The sequence below is a fragment of the Oncorhynchus tshawytscha genome, linkage group LG06 (assembly GCF_018296145.1).
Source record: "Oncorhynchus tshawytscha isolate Ot180627B linkage group LG06, Otsh_v2.0, whole genome shotgun sequence".
Classification (NCBI taxonomy): domain Eukaryota; kingdom Metazoa; phylum Chordata; class Actinopteri; order Salmoniformes; family Salmonidae; genus Oncorhynchus; species Oncorhynchus tshawytscha.
The window spans coordinates 76,028,024-76,051,731 of record NC_056434.1 but is presented as its reverse complement, the minus strand read 5'-3'; the positions used below and the strand labels follow the sequence as shown (position 1 = coordinate 76,051,731).

General features: G+C 44.8%; 1 protein-coding gene across 5 annotated transcripts in view; it reads left to right on the top strand.

The window, feature by feature from the left end:
- LOC112253101 (ankyrin-3) overlaps positions 1 to 23,708 on the top strand; it is a 144,537-nt gene that overhangs the window by 85,227 nt on the left and 35,602 nt on the right. For 4 of the 5 annotated variants that reach the window (XM_024425034.2, XM_024425032.2, XM_024425031.2 and 1 more), the window contains exons 11-24: positions 1,140 to 1,238; positions 1,449 to 1,547; positions 1,837 to 1,935; positions 2,061 to 2,258; positions 4,182 to 4,280; positions 5,348 to 5,446; positions 8,948 to 9,145; positions 9,887 to 9,985; positions 10,740 to 10,838; positions 11,139 to 11,237; positions 11,579 to 11,674; positions 12,679 to 12,751; positions 12,979 to 13,035; positions 18,497 to 18,620. In XM_024425034.2, the coding sequence (XP_024280802.1) occupies positions 1,140 to 1,238; positions 1,449 to 1,547; positions 1,837 to 1,935; positions 2,061 to 2,258; positions 4,182 to 4,280; positions 5,348 to 5,446; positions 8,948 to 9,145; positions 9,887 to 9,985; positions 10,740 to 10,838; positions 11,139 to 11,237; positions 11,579 to 11,674; positions 12,679 to 12,751; positions 12,979 to 13,035; positions 18,497 to 18,620 (1,538 nt within the window). Of the gene's footprint in view, positions 1 to 1,139; positions 1,239 to 1,448; positions 1,548 to 1,836; positions 1,936 to 2,060; positions 2,259 to 4,181; positions 4,281 to 5,347; positions 5,447 to 8,947; positions 9,146 to 9,886; positions 9,986 to 10,739; positions 10,839 to 11,138; positions 11,238 to 11,578; positions 11,675 to 12,678; positions 12,752 to 12,978; positions 13,036 to 18,496; positions 18,621 to 21,421; positions 21,434 to 23,708 lie in introns of all 5 variants that reach the window. The other variant, XM_042323627.1, reaches the window with a different exon arrangement.

The following is a 23,708-nucleotide window of genomic DNA, read 5'->3' as shown; positions in this document are numbered from 1 at the left end:
TGCAGCATTGACAGTCCCCAAGAACACAGTGGCCTCCTCCATTCTTAAACAGAAGAAGTTTGGAACCACCAAGACTCTTCCTAGAGCTGGCCACCCGGCCAAACTGAGCAATCGGGGAAGAAGGGCCTTGGTCAGGAAGGTGACCAAGAACCCGATGGTTACTCTGACAGAGCTCCAGAGCTCCTCTGTGGAGATGGGAGAACCTTCCAGAACGACAACCATCTCTGCAGCACTCCACCAATCAGGCCTTTTTGGTAGAGTGGCCAGATGGAAGCCACTCCTCAGTAAAAGGCATGTCGTGGAAATTCCTATACAGGGACACTTGAAGTCAATCTTAAATAAATCACCCTTTATTTGTCATCACACTAGAGAGGTTCCAACCAACTCAATGCACCATAGTACACATGTCAATCAGAAGCTCTGCTTGGGCAGTCCCAGCAGTTGTCTTGTATATGGCTATACACAGACAAGTTATATTTGCATGATTTAGTAAATTAATTCATCATTACCGTTTTGTTTCATTCATTTGACCGACCAATACTGGTTCATAACATTTGACAAACCAACACCTCACAAAGCTTCTTTTTTTATTTTATACATTTGCAAAAGTGTCTAAAAACCTGTTTTTGTCTTGTCATTATGGGGTATTGTGTGTAGATTGATGAGGACATGTTTTTATTTAATCCATTTTAGAAGGCTGTAAGGTAACAAAATGTGGAAAAAGGGAAGGGGTCTGAATACTTTCCGATTGCACTGTACATACTCCCTTCAAATGGCTTAGGTTTGATAATCTGCAGAGCTACGTTGTGTGTGTTTGAGAGTGTATGTGTGCACGTCTGTGTGTATGTGTGTGTGTTTTGAGAGAAAAGACTGTCTTGGCACACATCACTAAGTATGTTGTCATGCTTTGTGGTGACTGAAACCATGGGTGTGGTGACTGAGGTTTACTGGCAAGAAGAAACTGTGTGGATAGTTGTAACACTATTGGGGCATAAAACTCAGTTAGGTTAACAATAAGATGTTCCTCTCTCACATGTTTATACTACAGACAAAATAGGGGTAAAAGGAAACTGCTGTTTTCCTTAGAAACTAAAACCTGTGCCAAAATACCTGAGTAGTTGAGTGGTTTTTGTTTCTAGAACGGCTTCACCCCGCTTCACATCGCCTGCAAGAAGAACCGCTCCAAAGTGATGGAGCTGCTGCTGAAACACGGAGCATCGATCCAGGCTGTGACAGAGGTACTCTAGGGTCAGAGGGCTGGGCTGTGCCTGAGGTAACACAGGGCGTTAGGGGTAGGAAGAACAGACTGGGCTGGGAACTTCAAAGATCATAGACAATGAATCATTTTGTTTAGGTACAGCTGTGTGTTTCCCTTACTCTAAGACATACTGTTGGTACAGCTGAACCCAGGCTATTGATTATTGACTATCATTGTGATTTTCTTGCAGTCTGGACTCACTCCTATTCACGTGGCCGCTTTCATGGGACATGAGAACATTGTCAACTCACTAACGCATCACGGAGCTTCGCCCAACACCACCAACGTGGTAGGTGTTACACTACACTCAGCTCTTCAGAAATTAAACCCAAAAGAATTAGCTAGTCAAAATAGAGTAATATATACCATGCAGGTTAAGTGTGTGTGTGTGTGTGTGTGTTTGGTTTTACTATCCTAGTGGGGACAAGAATTTAGGGCAATTTTAGGGTTAGGAGTTTGGGGTTAAAGCAATGGTTAAGATTAGTTTTAGGGTTAGGGAAAATAGGATGTTGAATGGGAAATGTTTGGTCCCCACAAGGATAGTAAAACAAACGTGTGTGTGTGTGTGTGTTTTCCAGAGGGGGGAGACAGCGCTGCACATGGCAGCCCGGGCAGGTCAGGCCGACGTGGTGCAATACCTGCTGCAGAATGGAGCGAAGGTGGAGACTAAGGCCAAGGTGAGCAGAAGTTAGGGGTCAGGGAGTCCTTCATTGTCTAACTGGGCAGTAAAACGATGTGGTGTCACTTCTTTTTACATTGTGAAGTGAATAGACAGATTATAATAGTATTTGTCTCCCTCCAGGACGACCAGACAGCGCTGCACATCTCCAGCCGGCTGGGGAAGGCCGACATCGTCCAGCAGCTGCTGCAGAGGGGGGCTTCTGCTAACGCTGCCACCACGTCAGGCTACACACCCCTCCACCTGGCTGCCCGCGAAGGTCACGAGGACGTAGCCGCCATGCTGCTGGACCAGGGTGCATCGCTGTCAGCCTCCACTAAGGTCAGTGTGATTGAGTTAAGGTCCAACCAGAAAATGAAAAGCCACCAGTCACAAATAAAGAATTAAATGTATTATTATCAGTTCAACCATGGTGGTTGTGGTTTAGTCAGTTGTTGATCAGCAGAGTCAGGCTAAGGACAGTGTGGATTGCACATTACTACTATTGATTGGAGAATAATAGTAATTTGAAGTCGCTGTTCCTCACCACTGGTGTTTCTTGTTCATTTCCTAAACCTTATCAGGATGAAAATGACATGGAAGCTAATTTCCTTGCGCTTCCACACACATAATTGAGCTACAGATGTAGGATCTTATTTTAACCTATATTGTTACAGACAAATAATCCTGCAGTAACAGGGTTTGAACATTTAGTCCATAATGTTGCTTGATCGGTGGTTAGGCTATTAGCTGGCTAAAAACAGTCTACATGAAAAGTGCAATACTGTTAATATAACCATGTTAGTAGGGGTTTTCAGTGAATTTATGTAAATCACAAAGCTCATGCGGTGCAGGAAAATTCTCACCAACAAAAGAGTGATCAAATTAAGATCCTACATCTGTATGATCTTCTTGAAGGTCAAAGAAGAGTGTTTCGTAGACTTTGGGGAATTGGTGTGTGCGCATGTATAATGTGGCAGTGTATATTGCAGAAGGATGTCCTTGAAGGTGACACCCTGTCAGAGGAATAGATTAATGAAGGGTAAACCCCACTGTGCCTCTATCTCTCTCTCTCTCTCTCTCTCTCTCTCTCCCTCTCGCCCACTCTGTCTGTCTGTCTGTCTGTCTGTCTGTCTGTCTGTCTGTCTGTCTGTCTGTCTGTCTGTCTGTCTGTCTGTCTGTCTGTCTGTCTGTCTGTCTGTCTGTCTGTCTGTCTGTCTGTCTGTCTGTCTGTCTGTCTGTCTGTCTGTCTGTCTGTCTGAAACACACACTGTATATGAGGAGATAGTACCTTAGACAGCTGTCCAGAGAGATGACGTCAGGTCACAGCTGTCCAGTTGATTGGCTGTGTTGGTACTGCACAGTACAGTGACTGCAGAGGGCACCAAACCGAACACACAGTCATTTTGTTCCATTTGGCTTTTTCAGTGTAACAACTTGTTTTAACAATAACACCATGGAGGGTCCTCTTTGGACCAAGAAGTAGAATACCTTTGGAGATGTTAGAAAATAAACAATGGCATCTGAAGAAAAGTTGGCCATAACGGGATATCAAAATCACATGGCAGTATGGAGCATGAATTACGACATAAGGACAATTAGGCCAAACGTCGCTGTGTGTGAAATGGGAGTTATCTGTGGGAGTTCCACATCACTCTGGAAAATATGACCTAATGTCTTAAAATACTTTTCCTAACACAGAGAGACTTAACAAAGAGGGACGCCAAGATTAACATGACCACATTATGCGCTATCCTTTTATAGATGAGGAATAGGATATGAGAAACAGACCCAGTGACATATTCTCTCAGGGTGAAACATCCCACTGAGCAAGACAAACACCTTGTCCACCCACCATACTTTCTTTCACATGGCCATGAACCTAATGTGAACGAGACCCTACTCTAAGGTTATTTAACTTCTTATGGTGTCCCGTTCTTTCCTGTTATTGAAAGGTTTGCAACGTTGCACAACCTTGCACATCTTGAATGCTCTCAGCTCTCCTTTATAACAGATAGTGCTGTCAGTTAGGTTAGAGCTACCCGGGATCCTTGGGATGTCCCAAACCTAAACCCCAAACTTAACCATAACCCTTACCTAACCTGAACCTTAACCATTTTAAATTTAAACTTCAATGGGATGATGTCAGAGTTGGATGTCCCAAGAATCCCATTTAGACTTTTCCCTGTCAGTTAGGTTGCCAGAGCAGCTCTGTTCTCCCTGGCTGTCTCAAGTTGATGATGTGTCTCCTGATGTCTTCTACAGAAAGGGTTCAGTCCTCTTCACGTGGCAGCCAAGTATGGGAAGATGGAAGTGGCCAGCCTGCTTCTTCAGAAGAGAGCAGCTCCGGATGCAGCTGGAAAGGTGGGATGTGTGAAGAGAGCAACTCCTGAAATCCAATAACATTCGCTTGGCCATAGAATTAGAGTTGCTTCTAGTTCTATGAGATTGGTTGTGATGTTTGAGACAATATCATTAATTCTAATAGAGTGAGTGAAATAGTAGAGTTCCACCCTCCCCTCCCCTCCCCTCTCTCTCTTCCACTCTCCCCTCCACTCTTCCCTTCCCTCTACTCTCCCTCCCCTCCTCTCCAGTCTCCCCTCCCCTCTACTCTCCCTCCCCTCCCCCCTCTGTTCGAATGGATGTCATACGTCATCTTGTGGGCCTTTGGCCTCCTTTCCTAGTCTCCTCCCCGTCCCTCTGAAAAGGAACAGAACACTACTGAAGCTAGACTGTAGAAGCTGCAGCTGGACTGAGGGAAATCATAACTTCTCTCAAGATGGCACAGCTTACAGATGCTTTTCATCCACTAAAACATTATGGCATGCACTCGTTCACCCTCTTCTAAGACACACAGATGCGTACAGACAGACACATACACACACACACACACAAACACACACAAACCATACTTACTGTATGAGGATCCTACTGGTACTAATTATGTGTCAGATCAGTGTCTGTCCAGCCATCTGAAAGTGCTTAACATAATGGCAAGCAGGTATGGTAATGAAGATGGAGGAGACTCGTAAAAAGACATGTTTGTGGTTTAACAGTTCTTGGTGGTGTCACGCTAAAACAAGTCCCCATCTAATGGTGTATCCAAACTGCAGCAAAATAATATGCAGGCTGTCAGGCACACACAATAACATCATTCGGTTTCCAGGGTGCCTATGTCACTAGAAATACCCTTTTCTGTAGAAAATATTTCTGTTGAAGTGTTCTGCATTTTGCTAGTTGTGTGGATGCGCTGTAGATGGGCTTAATTCAGCGTTGTGTGCTCATTGGTGTCATGCTTAAACTGGTCCCCGTCTGATTGGGTCCCATCAGCTCCATGGCTTTTCCTCCTGTTCTGTTTATGTTGTGGCTTCCTCCCTTGTGCTTTGGTGTTGCGGCTCCTTCTAACGTGGTGTTGTTTGTGTGTGTTTTAGAGTGGACTAACTCCACTGCATGTAGCTGCTCACTACGATAATCAGAGAGTGGCTCTACTGCTTCTGGATCAGGGAGCATCTCCCCACGCCGCCGCCAAGGTACTTCACTCCGACACACACACAGTGTCATACACCGTGTGTCACACACACACACACACACACACACACCAGATCAGGCATAATGTGACTAGTACCATACTGGTTTGGGTTCATTGATCTGATTAAAGCAGGCATGAGGTAGATTTTTGACCTTTTGGCCCATAGTACCAGCTGATTAACATTACGGTACCAGCTGATAACACACTGATTAACCATTAACTCATGTGTGTCTCTTATATGCTTTTTCTTTGTCTCTTGTCCTTGGCCTGTTTGGATTGGCTTAACTCTAAAGACAGGATTAGGTGCTCGTGTGTGATAAGATTCAGTGCTCGTGTGTGATAGGATTCAGTGCTCGTGTGTGATAAGATTCAGTGCTCGTGTGTGATAAGATTCAGTGCTCGTGTGTGATAGGATTCAGTGCTCGTGTGTGATAGGATTCAGTGCTCGTGTGTGATAGGATTCAGTGCTCGTGTGTGATAGGATTCAGTGCTCGTGTGTGATAGGATTCAGTGCTCGTGTATGATAGGATTCAGTGCTAAGTCGACTGCTTCATACTGCTTTTTTGTCATGACTGTCATAGGCTTCTGTGTGTTCCAATAGAAAAGCATGGTAACTTAGTTACTGCTGTTGTTAAACTGCATAGCAATCAGACAAAGCTCTAAATGTGCCAGAGTGGACCATGCCCAGTGACTAGGGTCACCTTGTTGTTGGCTTGCGGTCTTACAGGCCCTGTTGTAGTGTTAAAATAATGCTCAGGTTGTCCAATCACATCCAATAAAACTGTCTTGAATGAGGAAACCTTGAAACCTTGTAAAATCAATCTCTCCCCCCACCCCCTCTCTCCTTCTATAAAGCTATGTTTGCAGGCTACAGTCGGTGTCTCTCATTTACTTTCAGTGTGCCAGTGTTTTGGAAATAAACTAAATCTTCTCTTTGAGGCCTAGGCTTGGTGAGATGTGGAGATGCAGAGTTATAAGTCAAATGACGGGAAACAGTCGATGTCTTTCATAGCTGCCTGTCCCTTTGTCTTCAGTCATGACAGACAGACAGACAGACCGAAGGACAGAGACAGACAGGCGAACACAGACAGAGATGGGCGGACAGACGGACGGACGAATGGACACAGACGGACAGAGACGGACGGACAAAGACAGAGACAGGCAGGCAGACAAAGACGGACAGACGGACGGACGGACAGAACGAGACTGACGGACGGGCAGGCAGACGGACAAAGACAGAGAGACAGACAGAGACGGACAGACAGACGGACAGAGACAGACAGACGGACAGAGACGGACAAACAGACGGACAGAGACAGACGGACAAAGACAGAGACAGACAGACGGGCGGACAGACGGACGGACGAATGGACACAGACGGACAGACAGACAGAGACAGACAGACGGACAAAGACAGACAGACAGACAGACGGAAACGGACAGACACACGGACAGAGACAGATGGACAGAGACAGACAAAGACAGACAGACGGACAGACAGACGGACAGAGACGGACAGACAGACGGACAAAGACAGAGACAGACAGACGGACGGACGGAGACGGATGGCAAGATGGAAAACTGGAAAATTATACTGTCTGGAAAAGCTTTGTCAATGACCCAAAACAGTCGTAGAATATAAAATTCTGGTGTAATGCATGAAATCAACTGTCAACTGTGGTATGATATGCTTGTTAACAAGGTATGAACTAATGTTACAGAGGAATGGCTAAAGGCACATTTTCCATGTTCTGGACTCCTTGCTCTGAGTTATCTTATTTATTTTATGACAGTTGAAGTAGGTGTCAAGAGCTTGTCTCGCTTTTCCACATCTGCCTACTGCCTCTACCCATGGTCTCAGCTTTGTAGAGATTTCTTAGGGGCAGTTATGCATTAAAGCTGTTAAAAATAATGTTTTAATCCCACAGGACTATTACACCCCACCAAACCCCACCACCCAGGACTATTACACCCCCACCGCCCTGCACCCCCAGGACTATTACACCCCACCAAACCCTACCACCCAGGACTATTACACCCCCACTGCCCCTGCTTCCCAGGACTAGTACACCCCACCAAACCCCACCACCCAGGACTATTACACCCCCACTGCCCTGCTTCCCAGGACTATTACACCCTCACCAAACCCCACCACCCAGGACTATTACCCCCACCGCCCTGCTTCCCAGGACTATTACACCCCACTGCCCTGCTTCCCAGGACTATTACACCCCACCAAACCCCACCACCCAGGACTATTACACCCCCACTGCCCTGCTTCCCAGGACTATTACACCCCACCAAACCCCACCACCCAGGACTATTACACCCCCACTTCCCTGCTTCCCAGGACTATTACACCCCACCAAACCCCACCACCCAGGACTATTACACCCCCACTGCCCTGCTTCCCAGGACTATTACACCCCACCAAACCCCACCACCCAGGACTATTACACCCCCACTGCCCTGCTTCCCAGGACTATTACACCCCACCAAACCCCACCACCCAGGACTATTACACCCCCACCGCCCTGCACCCCCAAGACTTTTACAAGTCCACTGCCCTGCATCCCAGGACTATTACACCCCCACTGCCCTGCATCCCAGGACTATTACACCCCACCAAACCCCACCACCCAGGACTATTACACCCCCACTGCCCTGCTTCCCAGGACTAGTACACCCCACCAAACCCCACCACCCAGGACTATTACACCCCCACCGCCCTGCACCCCCAAGACTTTTACAAGTCCACTGCCCTGCATCCCAGGACTATTACACCCCCACTGCCCTGCATCCCAGGACTATTACACCCCACTGCCCTGCATCCCAGGACTATTACACCCCCACTGCCCTGCTTCCCAGGACTATTACACCCCACCAAACCCCACCACCCAGGACTATTACACCCCCACCGCCCTGCACCCCCAGGACTATTACACCCCACTGCCCTGCATCCCAGGACTATTACACCCCCACTGCCCTGCATCCCATGACTTTTACACCCACACTGTCCTGCATCCCAGGACTATTACACCCCACTACCCTGCTTCCCAGGAATATTACACCCCCACTGCCCTGCATCCCAGGACTATTACACCCCCACTGCCCTGCTTCCAGTGGAGCTCCACTAAAGATCCTCTCCAGGGAAACACTTTGGGAATGTTGGGATGGATCCGGCTTTAAAACCCAGCCAAAGACTCTTTCTGCCTGCTTGGGGCTTTTGTTGTATAGTAATGTGTCCAGTGAAGGGAGAAGAGGGTGAAACATGTTGTTTCTGTTAACCAAGGCCTTAAGCTAAACCATGCATCTAGCTAAGACTATGGGATGTTTACAGTGTACTGTGTGTTATCATCTCTTTATCTAGAACCCTAATGAGAGTAGAATAGACTAGAATAGAATAGTCGTAGAATAGAGTAAAGCAGAGCAGAATAGAGTAGAGTAGAATAGAGGACACATAGAGTGCTGAATACATGTTCTCTGTGTCTCGTCCTCTCAGAATGGCTACACACCCCTCCACATAGCTGCCAAGAAGAACCAGATGGACATCGGGACCACCCTACTGGAGTACGGGGCGGACACCAATGCTGTGACCCGCCAGGGCATCAGCCCTGTTCACCTGGCTGCACAGGAGGGCAGTGTGGACCTGGTCTCTCTGCTGCTCACCAAGAACGCCAGCGTCAACATGGGCAACAAGGTAACACACACACACACACTGTGTATACACAGCACAAACGGTTCACTATACTACATTCACATAAACACATACACACACGCACACACACTCTCACCTGGCCTCACAGGAGGGTTAACATATGTGAAAAGGATAATTGTATAACTCATAGGCCTTAAGACCGGACATCATCAACACTGAAACTAACACACTCATACAGAATACTACTGTTCACATACACACATGCACAACCACAGACACATGTGTTACCAAAGGCGCATACACCAATGGCCAGGCTTTTCAGAGGCTGATTTAAGCCCACTGATATGAGCCTAGAGGGCCTGTGTCATCCTAATGAGTTGAAGGCAGATGACACTTCTCAGTATAGCGCCGTCTTTAGCATGGCGGATCAGACCACAGCTGAGTCTCTCATTTTCACTGACACTTTTCACTGAGTTCAAAAGGAGCCACTGGATTTACCAAGTCCTTTAAAAACAACCTCCTAGCTAGCTAACTATCCTTGTGACTCTTTAAAAACAACCTCCTAGCTAGCTAACTATCCCTGTGACTCTTTAAAAACAACCTCCTAGCTAGCTAACTATCCCTGTGACTCTTTAAAATCAACCTCCTAGCTAGCTAACTATCCCTGTGACTCTTTAAAAACAAATATGAATAAAGAGCCATTGCTTTGACATGGCTATGATAACCCCAGGCATGGAAAATGAATTCTAAATGTGTGTGTGCGATTGCGCCTATCTCTTTCAGAGTGGTCTCACACCTCTCCACTTAGCGGCGCAGGAGGACAAAGTCAACGTGGCGGAAGTCCTGCTCAACCAGGGGGCGGACGTCGACCCCTCGACAAAGGTGAAGGTCACGCTGTTTCCACGGCAACCACAGGGAACAGACTGTACAGACTATCAGAGTGAAAGCCTGTGGGACAGAGAGATGCCCTTGATTTCAACTCTCCTTGTCAATGATAGACCAGGGGTTGTAGATGGTTAATTAATGTGTTTAGAATAGTGATAAAGACCCACAACACAATGAAGTTACAGACATAATGTATTGATGTTGCGTGTGTGTATGTATTGTCTCCACAATTCTATACACTGGTCGATAAAATGTTGAAGGAAAGATAAACACCTGCCCCCACACACACTTGGCTGCAGCACTGTGTTCTCAGGTGTGGGATGAATAAAGGATTAGAAGACACCTGAGTGGCAGGTGTTTGTGTCTGTATGTGCGTCACTACCAGTAACCTCCCCAGCTTGATGCAGCAGGCTGCCCATCGGCTGCTCACGTTCACTAGACAGGGAAACAGACAGAGAGAGATCTGCAGTAGCACAAGGTCACACACTGTGTTGTGCTGGCAGCACACTGGTTTACAGCCAAGGCTGTTCATTCATTCATATTTGCTATCAGGTGTCTCTATTAGAGAAGTGTTATGAAGTTCTTGTTGTATAATAGGATTTTTGTGTCACACTTGTGTAAATGTAATGTTAGTTACTTCCTGGTCACACAAGGGCTGTGATGTCACAGGACGAGAAGTAAAAAGCTTACATCTTCCTTTCTTCTCTCTCTCTCTCTCTCTCTCTCGGTTCCTTGTCCTTGGGTAAAACAGATGGGATACACTCCGCTGCATGTGGCTTGTCACTATGGCAACGTCAAGATGGCGGACTTCCTCATACAGAACCAGGCCAGAGTTGATGACAAAACAAAGGTAAACAACTGAAAGTCTGTCCCATGTGGTGTTCATGTGAGCTGAGCTTATTTACCTTTGTCAGTTTGTGTGTTTTTCGCTGGCTGTCCCTAACACTCTCTTTGTTTTGATACCACTCCCTCCTTCGCCGTCCCTCAATCCCTCTCTCCCTCCGTCACTCTCTTGCTATCCTCCTGTTTATATCTTCTCCCTCATGTTTTCACTTTGTATCCCCTTTCCCCACTCCCCTCAATTTCTCTCCATCTCGTTCTTCCTCTCACTATCATCCCTCCCTCTCGTTCTCTCTGTCGCTGTCTGCAGAACGGCTACTCGCCCCTCCACCAGGCGGCGCAGCAGGGCCACACCCACATCATCAACCTGCTACTGCAGCACGGAGCCTCTGCCAATCAGCTGACCGTGGTGAGTGAGGCATGATGGGAAAACCTGCTGTCTCAGCAGCTCTCTTCCAGAGGCCTGGATCAGCAGGGCTACACAGAGCAGCAGGACACATACAATAGTATACAGTACATACATAGTAATGGACACACAGACACAGACACACACACACTAAAAACAGACTTCTACACAGAAACACACACACATACATATACAGTATCATTGTACATTCACAAAGCACAGAAATACACACCCACACACAACACTAAATACATCCCCACACACAGCACTAATGTTGCCACACTAACAAAGTAAAAACAAACACATATTATAACCTACATCATTTCTTTCCCCCCTCTTCGCAGAACGGGAGCACAGCCTTGTCCATCGCCTGTCGTCTTGGTTACATCTCAGTGGTCGACACTCTCAGGCCAGTGACTGATGAGAATCTGACCTCTGTGGTAAGACGCCATGCCATGTCTGTCTGTCTGTCTGTCTGTCTGTCTGTCTGTCTGTCTGTCTGTCTGTCTGTCTGTCTGTCTGTCTGTCTGTCTGTCTGTCTGTCTGTCTGTCTGTCTCATTGGTCTGTATATTTAGGTTTCTGTAGGTTTGTTTGTCTGTCTGTTTGCCTGCTCGTCTATGTAATTTAATGTGGACCAGTGGGGCCTAGCCCTAATGTTACAGCTTGTCTTTGTCCAGTGAATATTGCTTCTGGCGCTCAATTTGACTGTAACTCATGAAATGGAGAGTCCACTCACCTGGCATGAACACAGGCCTTTATCTCAACTGACACCGCAGCGGTGGAAGACTTGATTTGTGTTCCATTGCTGTACAGGTAGTAGGTGTTGATCACAGGGTTACACACTCAAACAGTAGGCCGGGTACCACTCTTGAGGCAGTTTGCAGTGCATAGCATGCTGATCTCTGTGTGTGTGTTATGGTGACGCAAAGCAAACGGTCGATTTGCATTCCTAGTGGATGAAAAAACATGTCAATCCAGACTAGTAGTCTGTCTCCATGTACAGTATGTGTTACTGTCATCTGACCATGTGCTTGCAGTTCACTAACCTCATGTGTGTATCTGTGTGTGGGGATCTGAAAGTACATAATAAATGAATAAACAGTTGTTTATTCCTCTGATGACATGGGGCTGAATCCTAACATGAGGTGTGCACATTGTGTACAACTCAAACCTTGACATCACTGGATGAGTTACTGTATGCGTATCTCAAATTAGTACTTGGCCCTGAAACGGTATACAAGAGTAACTGCATGTGATTCCAGGAATGCTCTTTCACATGCTTAACTGTGTGAAAAGCCCAGGTTGAATATCCTGTTGCTCCTCAAATAGATCTGTCGACGTGTCAGGAGGGATTTAATAATAGTGACCCCCAGGGCCAATCAGGGGCCACTGGGCACAGTAGCATTCATCTGCATTACTCATGTCGGACTCTTTTATCAACAGACTGCGACAGAAAAACACAAAATGAACATCCCCGAGACCATGAACGAGTTTCTGGACATGTCTGACGATGAAGGTATGAGTATAAGTGGTTGATATGACTGAATCAAAACTTCGCTGACAACCTAAGCCGTGCATTACCCCATAAGCTGACAGTGAGTTGACCGGTCGGGTTAACCTGTGTTTTGTGTATTCAAGGCATGTGAATCATGTAGTATGCGTGGCTGCATCTCATATTAGTGAAAGTGTGCCATTTGATGCCTTATTAATATTCCATTAACTGTATGTATTCAAATCACACAGCTAAGGCTAATGCGCCGGAAATTCTCAATGGCGACTGTATTTCAGATGTTGACGAAGGTATTTGCCCCATTTTTCTACGCAGTAGTTTTGTTTTTGTTTTACTCTTTTCACGTAACCCCATTCCTTCACCTGCACCTCACCTGTTGGAAAGCTAACCATCTCGCCATCATTGTTGATACGCTGCTTCACTGACTGTCCGCTGTTGCTAGGAGTTAGCCTGGCAATCTGGAACACGCTACCCAGAACCCACCTCTTTCTCTCTGCTTCCTACACTGAAATGCAGCTTTCTCTGAGTATCTTGTTTGATCCACATATCAGCAGTTGATGTCAGCAAATGTAAATCAGCAGAGAAAGTAAGCCTCGGACACAAATTACATTTGTGTTTGAGCTTTTGGACTTTTATTTTGCTTGTGATAAGATACTGTTGGTTTGGTGTGACTTATCCACAGTTATTCTGGTTACACTGCATGTAGCTAAGTATTCGAGCCCTAGAGCAATTTGTGCTTTGAGGGACAGGCCTTCCTTTTACATTTTATTTTTTACATATTAGTCATTTAGCAGACACTCTTATCCAGAGCACCTTACAGTTAGTGCATCTTAAGACAGCTTGGCGGGACAACCACATATCACATTCATAGTAAGTACATTTTCCTTCAATAAAGTAGCTATTAGCAATGTCAGAGCTAGAAAAGGGGAAAAAAGTGAGAGTGTCAGTTCACAAGCCTTTTGGGGGGTGGGGGGGGGGTTATTGAAGAGACTTTTTGACGAGGTAGGGTTTCTGGTGTTTTCAGAAGATGGGCTTCCTATTGTAGTAAAGCTGAGTTTCACCACATTCATTATGGTGCTTCTAACTTTGTTGCCACAATACCATGCGTGGTAGTTACATGGTATTTCAATATCTTGGGTAAAAATACAGTAATAAATTACTATACATTACTTGTAACTATACAGTTACACTACTTGTAACTAGTAAAGTGTGTGGGACAAGTGTTGCTACAGGTTACCGGTCTCAAATTGCACTCTTATGCTGACTGTTTGAATACCAATGTATCAATAGTTGTTAGGAAAAACTTTGTTATTCATTGCTTCAAAAACACTGGGTGACAACTGAAATGCACTGCAAAAGAGTGAAATCTAAGCAAGACTAAATAGCTTATATTGAGTGATAATTTGTTTTTTTCTTACCAAGCTAAATTATCCAATGTCATTGGCTGTTAATATTTATTTTTTTATCTTAAAAAAGGCTTAATACAAGAAATGTATCTTATTTCAAGATATTTTTCAAGATATTTTACCTTAATAGCTTTTTTTATTTTTTATTGAACCTTTTTATCTAGGCGGGACAATAAGACAATATAAGATATTTAATCTTGCTTAATTTCATTTTTTTGCAGTGCATTTCAGTTGTCACCCAGTGTTTTGGAAGCAATTAACAGACACTACTGTAAAATGGATACATTTGTCCATGGAGTGTTGCTTAGGTAACTGTAGAGAGGGGTGTGGAGTTTCTGTGTCAGATGATACTGCTGGACTCAACAAGTTCCACACACTCACCTGCTGACTGATCAGAGGTAGTGCTTACGGTGTCTACATCGGGGCTGATAAACACACACTGCAATGTTTACTGCTCTCCATGTTCAATGCTTTCCACATTGTAATGGCCTCTCATACAATACTGTAATGCTATAATCAAATTGGTAACAAATAGTTTACCTCATGTCAGCTGTTGAGGTTATCCTCACAGTTTACTACATTGCTATATGGCCTTAGGTGTAAGATTGACAGAGGCAGATATGGTCCCATGTGGCAACGTTTGTAACACATGGCGCTTGCAATGCCAGGGTTGTGGGTTCGATTCCCATGGGGGACCAGTACATAAGAGCACAAAATTGTATGCACTCACTACTGTAAATGGCTCTGGATAAGAGAATCTGCTAAATGATAAAACATGTAATGTAAGCTCTACACTGAAAACCTATCCTCTGGGAATGTGTCATTGACAGTCTTACTGAATAATGGCGTTACATTTGACCATGCATTACACCAGTAATCTGTCACAGTGCATGCCATCTCGCTTATGGAGGGCAATCCAATTGGCCATGACAGGTCATTCCTGTCCTGCTGTAGTCAGAGTGCAGTGGCATGCTGATCCCACTACGCATTCCTTAGATCACCCTGTCTAAAAGAGATCACTAGTCATGATTTTAGAGGAGTAATGGTTTAGGGAGGTACAGTGGGGCAAAAAAAGTATTTAGTCAGCCACCAATTGTGCACATTCTCCCACTTAAAAAGATTAGAGAGGCCTGTAATTTTCATCATAGGTACACTTCAACTATGAAAGACAAAATGAGAAGAAAAAAAAATCCTGAAAATCACATTGTAGGATTTTTTATTTATTTATTTGCAAATTATGGTGGAAAATAAGTATTTGGTCAATAACAAAAGTTTATCTCAATACTTTGTTATATACCCTTTGTTGGCAATGATAGAGGTCAAACGTTTTCTGTAAGTCTTCACAAGGTTTTCACACACTGTTGCTGGTATTTTGGCCCATTCCTCCATGTAGATCTCCTCTAGAGAGGAGATCTACAACAACCCTCTGTTTTGGGGCTGTTGCTGGGCAACACGGACTTTCAACTCCCTCCAAAGATTTTCTATGGGGGTGAGATCTGGAGACTGGCTAGGCCACTCCAGGACCTTGAAATACTTCTTACGAAGCCACTCCTTTGTTGCCCGGGCGGTGTGTTTGGGATCATTGTCATGCTGAAAGACCCAGCCACGTTTCAACTTCAATGCCATTGCTGATGGAAGGAGGTTTTCACTCAAAACCTCACGATACATGGCCCCATTCATTATTTCCTTTACACGGATCAGTCGTCCTGGTCCCTTTGCAGAAAAACAGCCCCAAAGCATGATGTTTCCACCCCCATGCTTCACAGTAGGTATGGTGTTCTTTGGATGCAACTCAGCATTCTTTGTCCTCCAAACACGACGAGTTGAGTTTTTACCAAAAAGTTATATTTTGGTTTCATCTGACCATATGACATTCTCCCAATCTTCTTCTGGATCATCCAAATGCTCTCTAGCAAACTTCAGACGGGCCTGGACACGTCTGGCACTGCAGGATTTGAGTCCCTGGTGGCGTAGTGTGTTACTGATGGTAGGCTTTGTTACTTTGGTCCCAGCTCTCTGCAGGTCATTCACTAGGTCCCCCTGTGTGGTTCTGGGATTTTGGCTCACCGTTCTTGTGATAATTTTGACCCCACGGGGTGAGATCTTGCGTGGAGTCCCAGATTGAGGGAGATTATCAGTGGTCTTGTATGTCTTCCATTTCCTGATAATTGCACACACAGTTGATTTATTCAAACCAAACTGCTTACCTATTGCAGATTCAGTCTTCCCAGCCTGGTGCAGGTCTACAACTTTGTTTCTGGTGTCCTTTGACAGCTCTTTGGTCTTGGCCATAGTGGAGTTTGGAGTGTGACTGTTTGAGGTTGTGGACAGGTGTCTTTTATACTGATAACAAGTTCAAACAGGTGCCATTAATACAGGTAACGAGTGGAGGACAGAGGAGCCTCTTAAAGAAGAAGTTACAGGTCTGTGAGAGCCAGAAATCTTGCTTGTTTGTAGGTGACCAAATACTTATTTTCCACCATAATTTGCAAATTAATTAATTAAAAATCCTACAATGTGATTTTCTGGATTTTTTTTCTCATTTTGTATGTCATAGTTGAAGTGCACCTATGATGAAAATTACAGGCCTCTCTCATCTTTTTAAGTGGGAGAACTTGCACAATTGGTGGCTGACTAAATTCTTTTTTGATCCACTGTATATGCAGGCTACTTTCTTTGAGAGACAAAAAGATGAACCAATTATCCATTTTGGGGGGCAGTTTTGGTCCACCCATTTGTATTGCAGCCATATTTCCACTGTCCACCCCCCTCCTCAGGAAAAAAACTAGTGGGTTGTTCTTCAAAGACTCTTTCTCTGTTCATTCTCCCCAAACTGTTTATCCTGGGTCCTAAAATAAGTATTTGTTTACATTCTGGAATACACTCAGATTACTGCGCAACAGACAAACCACAAACATTATTCAAACGCGACCTCTCTATCCCTCTGCCACTGTGTTTTCGGTGCAATTCAGCCTGAATTGACGGAGATGCTCTCCGGACTGGTGGACTTTCTCTCCAAATCCAATGATATGAGCTTTAGCTGAGCCGACAAGCAAAGAAACCTCTTATCGCGAATTTAAATGGCTTCTACTTTTACTTTTTCGCTCAGGGATGTGCTCTACCCGGAAAACTCCGCATAGTTTAAACTTTGTTTGCAGCAAGAGACGGAACGGCAGCGGCAGAGGTGCAGTTGCAGCAGTTACAGTAGGCTTTCGGACAGTCCCTGGCTGAAAGGACAGACAATCGGGACAGTTCGATTTCGAGTTCTTTCAGCCGCAACCACATGAATGGATTTGATTTTTTTTTACGCCTCTCGTCTCTCTCTGGATTTATTGGTGGGAGTTAACTGTTCTGCAGATAATTGGAAAATAAAGACAAACACGGGAATATAATAAGAGTGGTGACGGACATGGCTGTTTTTCTATGTAAGTCATAAAGGCCATATTTCATGGAGAAGTGCTGTCGAATGGAGGTGATACAGGGAACTGGTGCATAAAGCCATTTCGTACGCAATCGAGTTATTGTAGGCTTACAGCGTAGCTGAGGCGGGAGAGAGCCGTGTGTGAGTGAGAGAGAGCTGGGAGAGGGAGAAGAGAATCGCTTGCTTGCTATGACGTACAGTATAGCCTTCAGTACTGCATTGGCTTTGAAAAACATTACTCACCTTTGACGTTCTACAGTCAGTGTGTGAAAGCGAGCGTGTTTGAAGGAACCAGTGTTGCAATGTAGCAAAGCGCTGTAACGACATTGTAGCCCATCCGAGCAAAAGTGCGGCATTATCTGAGGTACTGGGGCTGCCGGGGGAGGGGCTGCGGTGGAAGATTGATGTGTTGCAGGCTGGGGTCGGTCAGAAGTGGGAAAGGGGATACATTGTCGCGGCAAGGATGGCTGTTTTTTTTCACCTTGATAATCTAGGTGCTCTTGCTGCTTGAGTTCTGCTAGCGTCTAATTACACCCAGCGCTTTTTGGCCTGAGTGTCAATACAAACTGCGTTTGGTTTTACTGGACAGAAGAGCTATGCTGCAAGTAGCTTTTGTCTATCTCCAAGCTAGTGGACTTCGTTAGCCTATGAATAGATTGTAACGGATTTCTTACCATGTCATTCATTTCAAGTAGCCTAGACCTATGAGTGTTGATGCTGCTATTTAGCTTCACTATAGCCCAATGAGTAGCCTACCAACTGAGCATAGGGCCTAGTACTCTGGCCCACTAGTCATCAGAGTGACACTGATGAATTATCCAAGGCCTGTTATAATGAAGTGGTGGTAAGATTTTTCTAGGAGTACTGCAACACTCTTCTTGCTCGGATTGCCTTTGCAGTAATGATTGGGGACTTTTCCACCAGGTGAGGATGCAATGACCGGCGACACTGACAAATATCTGCGGCCCCAGGACCTCAAGGAGCTGGGGGACGACTCTCTCCCGCAGGAGGGCTACATGGGGTTCAGCATTGGAGTCCGCTCAGCGAGGTATGTGACACTCTTATGGCATTATATGCTCTTGACCGCGATGTCATGTTTGGCATTGCCAGTGCGTTTGTTTAGCCCATATACACAGGTTTAAGATGTGCTGATATGTTGATGATACTGTATGGGAGCAGTGAAATTGTAAGACGTTGTGGTGAGTTAAGTGTCCTTCATAGAAACATATGTTATGAAGATGTAATAGAGATGTTATTACCACTTGGTTCAGCATGTTTGAGTATTTTCCGGGCCATAGAATGACTATTGATCAACGTCACTGATACCTACACGTATACATATGGCCTTTGGTCAGATATGTATATGTTTTTGCCCACTACAGTATTCAAAGAGAGGATGACCAGCTGTAGGCTAAGAGTTGAGTACCCAGTAGAAAACTGGCAAGCTTGGGTGAAAATACATAATCACATTAGATCAGTATTGTATAACCCACAGCACATCATTGGCCATCTATTGTGGAGCCCCTGACAGCTGGCAAATGCATGGTGATGGTCGACTGACTAAAAACAACGACGGTGTCAGGCAGCAGCACACTATGGGGGAAAACGGCCTTAAAACAGAACCACTGTTTTACAAATCAAGAAAGAGGAGTTAGATCCGCTTTTAGGCTATAATGGATGGTGTGAGATGTTTAACACATCATTTCAATATGAAGCGTGAACTCATTTCAGCTGTTCCTGGTTTGATGAATCAAGTCCGGGTGTTTGAATAAGGCTGTGTCACTTTTATGTCACCAATTCCCAAAGCCATGTGACAAATGTATTGACGGCTGCTTAGTCAGTAAAAGTTAGTGATGATGTCTAAATCAAGGACTTTCTCTGATAACGTTTTGCATCTATAAACTATGTTACCATGTACTATCCTGTATACTATGCTATGATACACCTGTGCCATTATGCTGTTATTTGAATCGCAAAGTTAACTGGTTGAATATGTGTGGTGAAAAGATATTGCTGACATGATTCTTTGCAGTGCTGGAAATGTTCTGCTTTTGTATTGATTGGTTAATGTATGGTGCCGAGCAGCTGCTTTCTTTTCCCCTTACCTTTCTGTTCATGACATCGGCCTTGCATGGTTTGCTCTCGGACTGGGCCACACACTAGTCTATACACACTCACATACATTCGTAAAGTATTCAGACCCCTTCCCCTTTTCTACATTTTGTTACGTTACAGCCTTATTCTAAAATGGATTAAATACAAGTATTTAACCCCTTTGCAATGAGACTCAAAATTGAGGTCAGGTGCATCCTGTTTCCATTGATCATCCTTGAGATGTTTCTAAAAGTTGATTGGAGTCATTGGACATGATTTGGAAAGGCACACACCTTTCCATATAAGGTCCCACGGTTGACAGTGCATGTCAGAGCAAAAACCAAGCCATGAGGTCGAAGGAATTGTCCGTAGAGCGCCGAGACAGGATTGTGTCGAGGCACATATATGGGGAAGGGTACCCAAAAAATGTCTGGAGCATTGAAGGTCCCCAATAACACAGTGTCCTCCATCATTCTTAAATGGAATAAGTTTGGAACCACCAAGACTCTTCCTAGAGCTGGCCGCCCGGCCAAACTGCACAATCAGGGGAGAAGGGCCAAGAACCCGATGGTCACTCTGACAGAGCTCCAGAGATCCTCTGTGGAGATGGGAGAACCTTCCAGAAGGACAACAATCTCTGCAACACTCCACCAATCAGGTCTTTATTGTAGAGTGGCCAGACAGAAGCCACTCCTCAGTTAAGGCACATGAAAGCCCGCTTGGAGTTTGCAAAATGGCACCTATAGGACTCTCAGACAATGAGAAACAAGATTTTCTGGTCTGATGAAACCAAGATTGAACCCTTTGGCCTGAATGCCAAGTGTCACGTCTGAAGGAAACCTGGAACCATCCCTACGGTGAAGCATGGTGGTGGCAGCATCATGCTGTGGGGATGTTTTTCAGTGGCAGGGACTGGGAGACTAGTCAGGATCAAGGGAAAGATGAATGGAGCAAAGTACAGAGAGATCCTTGATGAAATCCTGCCCCAGAGTGCTCAGGACCTCAGACTGGGGCCAAGGTTCACCTTCCAACAGGACAACAACCCTAAGCACACAGCCAAGACAATGCAGGAGTGGCTTCGGGACAAGTCTCTTCATGTCCTTGAGTGGCACAGCCAGAGCCCGGACTTGAACCCAATCGAACATCTCTGGAGAGACCTGAAAGTAGCTGTGCAGCGACGCTCCCCATCCAACCTGACAGAGCTTGAGAGGATCTGCAGAGAAGAATGGGAGAAACTCTCCAAATACAGGTGTGCCAAGCTTGTAGCGTCATACCCAAGAAGACGCGATGCTGTAATAGCTGCCAAAGGTGCTTCAACAAAGTACTGAGCAAAGGGTCTGAATACTTGTGAACATGTGATATTTCAGTTTTGTTTTTTACATTCTATAAATGTGCAAAAATGTCTAAAAGCTGTTTTTGCTTTGTCATTATGGGGTATTGTGTGTTGATTGATGATGGGGGGGAAAAAAAACATTTAATCCATTTTAGAATAAGGCTGTTACATAACAAATTGTGCAGAAAGTCATGGTGTCTGAATACTTTCCGAATGCAGACACACTTTCCGACACAGACACAGAAAGAAAGAAAGACTATAAGCCCAGGCTTGGAGCATACCCCATGCAAAAGCAGAGCATCAATGTCACATGAAAATAAAAACACCTCTCTGCTTGGACGTTTTCAAAATGCTTGGCTCTTCACCACTCTTCTACTTTCCTTTTCCTTTTTTCTTCTTGCACTCTCTGTTTCTCACTCTAGCCCTAGGATCAGGTAAGAGCAGAAAGCACATTTCACCAAACATATTTCCCTCCCCTGACTCATCCTCTGTGCGTTGTGACTCCATGAACCATAGTCAGTCTTTCTGGTATACTTTCTCTGAGTTTTTTGGTGACTTTATTTGGGAAACCTTTTTTGACCTCACTAATATTTTTCATCACCTTATTTTCTCATCAGTCAATATAAACCCCTCATCATTTGCAAATAAACCAAGTAATATTTAATACAAGTTATGAATAGAGTACATTAGAAAATGAATGTGACTGTTTTGTGTTATGTCTTAATAATGGCAGGTGCTTTGGTTAGAGTTGATTAACCCATCTTTTTGTATGGTGTGGTTCAAGGTGACACCCTCCCCTTTGTCATTTCTTTGAAGGTGTCACTTTATGTAACTTCCAGGGATCAATATGTTTCAGTCCATGTTCAGTCAGTACCAACCAAACAGTACTGCAGTATTGCTTACAAAGGGATTGGAGATATTATAATCCTTAAAATGACCCATTCTGGTATGCAGAGATGGAAACCTCAAGGCCTCAATGGCTTATTGTCTAAAAATCCCGCATTGACTTATCTGACAGACACTTGCACACTCACACACACACACGCACACACACACACACGCACAAAACACACACACACACATATACACACACACATACACACACACACACACACACACACACACACACACACACACACACACACACACACACACACACACACACACATACACACACACACACACACACACACACACACACACACACACACTTGACCTTTTATCTATCTGATGAATGACAGAGCAATCATCCGCACAACCAACTCTTTAAACTGACACAGATAAGCAAATGTTAACTTTCTTTCCAGATCAAATAACACTGCTTCGTCTTAAAATGTAGGCTATGTGGAGAGACAGTAAGAGTGAAATAGAGATGGTGAGAGAAGGCAGAATGCATTGGGGGAAATAGGCATGGCAGTGTTTAGAATAGCAACGAGGGAAGGGGTGAGGGACAGAGGCAGATTGATCAAAGCGACTGAGAGGCATGAAATGGTACAGAATGAAGCCGGAAGGAGAGAGTAAGGGAGGAGGGAGGGAGTGAAGGAAAAGAGAGGAGACTTCTGGTAAGTGCACCCATGAAAATGTAACTGTGAAGCAACTCTGCACAAATAAAACAAAATGGAATTGAATTGGCAAGAGAAAGATTGGGGGAGAGGAGGAAAGAGATTAAGGGGTACTAAAGAGGGAGGGAGGAGAATTGTGAAGAGCAAACACAGGCATCAACACAGAGAGAGTAGGCAAAGCAGGTTTGGGATGCCAGACCATTCAGGCTGAGTGGAGTTGCTTAGAAACTTCAGCTGCAGTGCTGAATAAAGGGCTTCTCTCTGTGCTGAATAGCATGCTCACTCAAACACGCTGAGCTCTGCGTTTTTGCTCTCCCTTTCTCTACACACACACACACACACAGTTCATACGCATGGGCACACACACATACACAGTGCAGTCCCACACTCGTGACTAGGTTAAACACACATTTATTCTAAAAGAACATGGCTACATTGTTTAAAGGCCCAGTGCAATCAAAAACATGTTTTCCTGTGTGTTATATACAGTGCCTTGCGAAAGTATTCGGCCCCCTTGAACTTTGCGACCTTTTGCCACATTTCAGGCTTCAAACATAAATATATAAAACTGTATTTTTTTGTGAAGAATCAACAACAAGTGGGACACAATCATGAAGTGGAACGACATTTATTGGATATTTCAAACTTTTTTAACAAATCAAAAACTGAAAAATTGGGCGTGCAAAATTATTCAGCCCCCTTAAGTTAATACTTTGTAGCGCCACCTTTTGCTGCGATTACAGCTGTAAGTCGCTTGGGGGTATGTCTCTATCAGTTTTGCACATCGAGAGACTGAAATTTTTTCCCATTCCTCCTTGCAAAACAGCTCGAGCTCAGTGAGGTTGGATGGAGAGCATTTGTGAACAGCAGTTTTTAGTTCTTTCCACAGATTCTCGATTGGATTCAGGTCTGGACTTTGACTTGGCCATTCTAACACCTGGATATGTTTATTTTTGAACCATTCCATTGTAGATTTTGCTTTATGTTTTGGATCATTGTCTTGTTGGAAGACAAATCTCCGTCCCAGTCTCAGGTCTTTTGCAGACTCCATCAGGTTTTCTTCCAGAATGGTCCTGTATTTGGCTCCATCCATCTTCCCATCAATTTTAACCATCTTCCCTGTCCCTGCTGAAGAAAAGCAGGCCCA